Source organism: Egretta garzetta, unplaced genomic scaffold, assembly GCF_000687185.1.
Source record: "Egretta garzetta isolate BGI_Z169 unplaced genomic scaffold, ASM68718v1 scaffold340, whole genome shotgun sequence".
In the NCBI taxonomy this organism is placed as follows: Eukaryota; Metazoa; Chordata; class Aves; order Pelecaniformes; family Ardeidae; genus Egretta; species Egretta garzetta.
The window spans coordinates 2,716,610-2,721,508 of NW_009258377.1; the positions used below are offsets into that span (position 1 = coordinate 2,716,610).

Genomic DNA, 4,899 nt, shown 5'->3' on the forward strand with positions numbered 1-4,899 from the left:
CGCTTCCTCCGGGCAGAGCTCCCCCTCGGGAGCGGCGTCGGGGCCGCCGCTGCCCGCGGGGAAGAGACGACCTCAGCCCGGCGTGAGCGGTGGTGACGAGGCCTCGCGTGTTTGCCCTTAAAATCGGCTTTGATAGGAGGAGCGTGCGCCGCCTGACGCGACAGGTAGTAGCTCATCAGCGTGAGAAACGCCGTCTTGCACCCACGGTGTGTTAAGGCCTTTCTTCCCCCGTATTTTCACTTTTCTTTAATCAAGTCACTTGGTCCACAGTAATGCCCGATTATTTGCACAAGCTCTTTGCATCCGTTTCCTGAGCGGCCGAATTAGCCTTTCTGGCCAGGTGCCCCTTTTTCGTTCTCACCGTTTTAAGTTGTTGCTGTTTTGTTGGTATCTGTGTTACTGAATTCGTGGTGAGGTTAAGCTGTAAGATGTGCGAAATCTGAAATGTGTTTATTTTTGAGGATGAGGAGTATCCGTGAGTGGACAGCCTGCTGTGCGTAGGCAAACCAGGGAGGGATGTTCCTGCAGCTTCCCACTGTCAGGTGCAGTTAAGATACCAAAAAGTCACTTCTCCCCAGAGCACTTAGGAATTTGCCCTTCCTTTTTGTTCCCACATGTTCTGGTTTTCGCTGGGATAGAGTTAATTTCTTCCATGCCACTGTACCCTTTGGATATGCCATTTAGTCAGTAGAATAAAATAGTCCTGCAGCTCAATTGTTCTTTATGCTCTAGGGGTCTCTTTCAAGAGGCTGCAGACAGCGCTGGCTGGTGTTGGCTCTAGTGTCTGATATTTGTAACTTCAACATTTTAGGCGTTTAAAGACACTGGCAAAGCACCTGTGGAACAAGAGGTAGCAATTCATCGCATTAGGATTACTTTGACGAGTCGCAATGTAAAATCACTTGAGAAGGGTGAGTGATACTTTTTTTTTTTTTTAACTGGGGTAGCTTGTTAAGTCAGGAATGATATGTCTGCTACAACGTTGCAAAATACAATGTATCAAAGCCAGTGGTAATTAAACATGTTCGTGTTTGCCTGTTTGTATGTGGCTTGGCTCACAAAGTCGACCCAAAGTGCTTCATACACTGGCAAGCAGCGTCTAATTTAATTTGTAATGGAAGCTAGCGTTGGGAGTTTTTCATCGTTCTGAAAACTTAATGTCGTAAATGACTAACTTGGGAGAGTGCAGCTTCTTCCCTCCAGTTCGCCCCGGGGTTTTAATGGTCACTATTTGAATGTGTAAGAACTGAAAGGCACCAGTTTCTTATATCAGTCATTTTGTCACTCTTGTTATCAAGAGTTTAGTTTAGAAGTTTTAACGTTCTTTAAGAAATTATTTAATCTCGTTTGGGAACTGGCTTTGCCAGTGTGTTGATCATATAATGTAAATGTTGCAGAATTGCTGTTTGATGCAGGATCTTCAGACTGATAGCAGCTTAAATACAGCTTAAACTGGTAGCAACGGCTTTTGTGTACTGTTGTGACATGATTTTGCTAGCCATGGTGTAACACTTCCACTTGTATGTGGTTGGCTATGAGGATAACCCTTAAAATGAATGGCAATGATCATTTCATACGCTATTCTGAGCCAACGCCTTGTCTGAAATCTTCACTTAAGAAAACAAGCAAAAAAAATACACACAAACCTGAGCTATTTTGTATTTTTCTTTTTTTCAGTCTGTGCTGACTTGATCAGGGGCGCTAAGGAAAAAAACCTAAAGGTGAAAGGACCCGTTCGCATGCCCACCAAGGTACTTCACACTGTTCTCCTGTCTTAAAAGTTTGGGTTTTTTTTCTGAAAATGTGCACTTAAAACATCTTTTAAAAAAAAAAAATACATTGAGATGAAAAGCAGTACTGCCAAACTGAGGGTGACTTGGTGTAAACAGATATTGACTTCACAAGTTGCTTGAACACTTGGGGCAACTGCTTTGTGCAAAATGTGTTGAACGTGGAAGGGGCGTTTTTGTCCTTCAGTTTATTTTAATTGTGATTTTTTTTTTTTTTAATTACATTGAATATAGGGAAGGAGTGTTCACTTGAGTAGAATGTAACTTAAGAAGTAACTTTCCAATGACATAGCACAGAGTATTTCTAGGTAGGTTGGTTTGATTGTAGATTTGTCTTCTGTATGCATCAACTAAATACTATGTGTTTATAATTTTTCTTCAGACTCTGCGAATCACTACCAGGAAGACGCCTTGTGGTGAAGGTTCCAAGACCTGGGATCGTTTCCAAATGCGTATCCATAAGCGGCTCATTGACTTACACAGCCCTTCTGAGATCGTCAAGCAGATCACGTCCATCAGCATCGAACCAGGTGTAGAAGTTGAAGTTACTATTGCCGATGCCTAAATGATGGCCATCGTTGAATAAAGTTGATTTACAAATTTTCATCACTGCTTGTTTTCATATGTGTGCCGAGTCTCTTGGGTAGCCCCGTGATGATTTTCATGAAGGACAACAGAGATCATAAAGTTCTGTGTCAGAGAATCGTATGATATTTAGGGAAGAATATGCCAGTTGTAAACATCAGGAAGATGAGACTTGGGTATCGTAGTTTTGTTGGAGGTTGGTGACTGTATGGACATGCAGCACTTAAATTATTAAAATTATATTTTCCGTAAAGGACTTAACTTTGTGCGAAATCTCAGTCTATACCCAGACAAGCAGTAGCATTAAAATTGATGCTTAGGTAAATTACCGAAGTTTTGAATTCTTAGTTTTTGCTATGCAAGGCTGAACTAACATGCTCGGCTTATTTTTTTTTTTCCCCATGCTTTTCACAGTCAGTGGATCCTGAGGATGTTAGTTATAAAACTTCCTAACTTCAGGTGAATATGTTCAATTTGGTGAGTTCCTTTCTTTAGACTTGCACGTAGAGTCAGAAAACCAAGCTGTAGAACTCTCTAGTTGTCTTTATAGGTTTGGATTTCCATAGATTTGAGTATTAAAGGTAAACTTCATAAGTAAAGCAATAAAACAGCCATTTTCATTGCTGCTACTTAGGCCTCTCAAGTTTGGTGGTGGTTTTCTTTCTTCTGGAAACAAATCCATAAAGGAACTGTGATTAATTCTTAAACCTACAAGATACAAAGGCCTGAGTTAAATGAAAGAACGCTGTTGTATTTCCTCCATTTAAGATCAGGTTGGTGCTTCTGCTTCAACCCATAGGAGGGAACCTGAATTCCAATTAAACAAGGAGAAGTGAGGAAGCATGGCTGTGTGGACCGTGAGGTCACGTTTGTATTTGCCAAGACCTAAAATAGCGGCCAAAGCTTGAGCTTTCTTACTCTAGGGACTCAAGAGTCCCTCACCTGCCCGCTTGTCTTAATTTCGTTAAAGGTAAACCCTTAGAAGGATTCTATCCCCCTACTTAGCAGCTCAGGAGCTTTGGTAGGAGGGAAAGGTGAGAGACTGAGCTGTGTTTACACATGCAGATTGTGACAAGCCTGCTTCCTTGGGAAACATCTCAAAAGAATGGTGTGAACAGAAGAAAAAAAAAAAAAGTGTCTTCCTAAGGGTCGGTTTCTGGTAATACATTAGAAATATGAGCTGCCTGACAAATAATGTCTAGCCTTAGTTTTAAAATTGTTTGTATTTTATGGGGTGCTCTGGAAAGCCTGGTAAGAACTTGGTGACACCAGTCAGATTAAAAGGGAATAAACCTGGGAACAAGCAACAGACTACAAGCATTGCTAGCTGAGGCTCACCTTTGTGTGTGATTAGTTGCTAACTTTCACCCAAGTTGCCTTCCCTCTGCTTAAGCCAATAGCATTCTGACTGAAATCACTTGGAGGGATCTAGGGAGGAGAGAGCTGGCTAGCTTTGACATCATTTCTGTCTTTGGCCTTCACCATTGGTCAAAATGTAGTAGCTTTTCATCGGCCTGCAGCTGGCTGTGCCTCTGACTGACATTGTGCCCCTTAAACATACCTAAGTGACCTGAAGTCCCATCTGTGTTCTTTGGGCAGCTGTGGCTCTTTTAAAAACAAGCTTCCTGTGGCCTTTTGAGTGTATTTCTCTCTTTTTCACCTGCCTCCTGCTTACTTTTATAACCAAGGACAAATACAACTTGTGTCTGGGTCTTGTACTTCAGAGGAACAAAACTGCCTCCCTGCTCTGTGAATAAGCCAGGCTCGTACAGGAAGGTTTTCTACTCCTGACCAGAAAATCAGATCACTCGCTTGCTGAGGGCAGTGGGCCGCAGGCTGACCTGTAGTTCCTTCAGTGGGGAGTCGGGTCCCCTCTCCCCCAGTGGGGTTTGTCCCTTTGCCCCACCTGTCCCTGTGGGTCTGCCTCAGTGTAACCTGAACATCTTGTGATTTTCACAGAATCATTTAGGTTGGAAAAGACCTTTAAGATCATTGAGTCCAACCATAAACCTAACACTGCCAAGTCCACCACTAGACCATGTCCCTAAGCACCTCGTCTACCTGTCTTTTAAATACCTCCAGGGGTGGGGACTCAACCACTTCCCTGAGCAGCCTGTTCCAGTGCTTAACAACCCTTTTGGTGAAGAAATTTTTACTCACATCCAATCTAAACCTCCCCTGGTATAACTTGAGGCCGTTTCTTCTTGTCCTATTGCCTGTTACCTGGGAGAAGAGACGGACCTCCTTTCTGGTAGTTGTAGAGGGCAATAAGGTCTCCCCTCAGCCTCCTTTTCTCCAGGCTACACAACCCCAGTTCCCTCAGCCATTCCTCTTAAGACTTGTGTTGCAGACCCCTCACCAGCTTGGTTGCCCTTCTCTGGACACGCTCCAGCAACGCAACATCTGTCCTGGAGTGAGGCACCCAAAACTGAACACAGTATTCGAGGTGGGGCCTCACCAGCACCGTACAGGGGAAGGATGACTTCCCTACTCCTGCTGGCCACACTATTCCTGATACAAGCCA

General features: G+C 43.5%; 1 protein-coding gene and 1 non-coding gene across 2 annotated transcripts in view; both read left to right on the forward strand.

Annotated features, from left to right (window-relative positions):
- RPS20 (ribosomal protein S20) overlaps nt 1–2,396 on the forward strand; it is a 3,447-nt gene extending 1,051 nt beyond the window's left edge. The window contains exons 2-5 of the mRNA XM_009640280.2: nt 137–206; nt 812–911; nt 1,678–1,751; nt 2,173–2,396. Coding sequence (XP_009638575.1) covers nt 137–206; nt 812–911; nt 1,678–1,751; nt 2,173–2,355 — 427 coding nt within the window. The 3' untranslated portion in view covers nt 2,356–2,396. The remainder of the gene's footprint in view (nt 1–136; nt 207–811; nt 912–1,677; nt 1,752–2,172) is intronic.
- On the forward strand, nt 1,530–1,594 carry LOC118452470. Its single transcript, XR_004842234.1, has one exon. It is a non-coding gene; the product is annotated as a small nucleolar RNA U54 (small nucleolar RNA).
- Nucleotides 2,397–4,899: the final 2,503 nt, after the last annotated feature.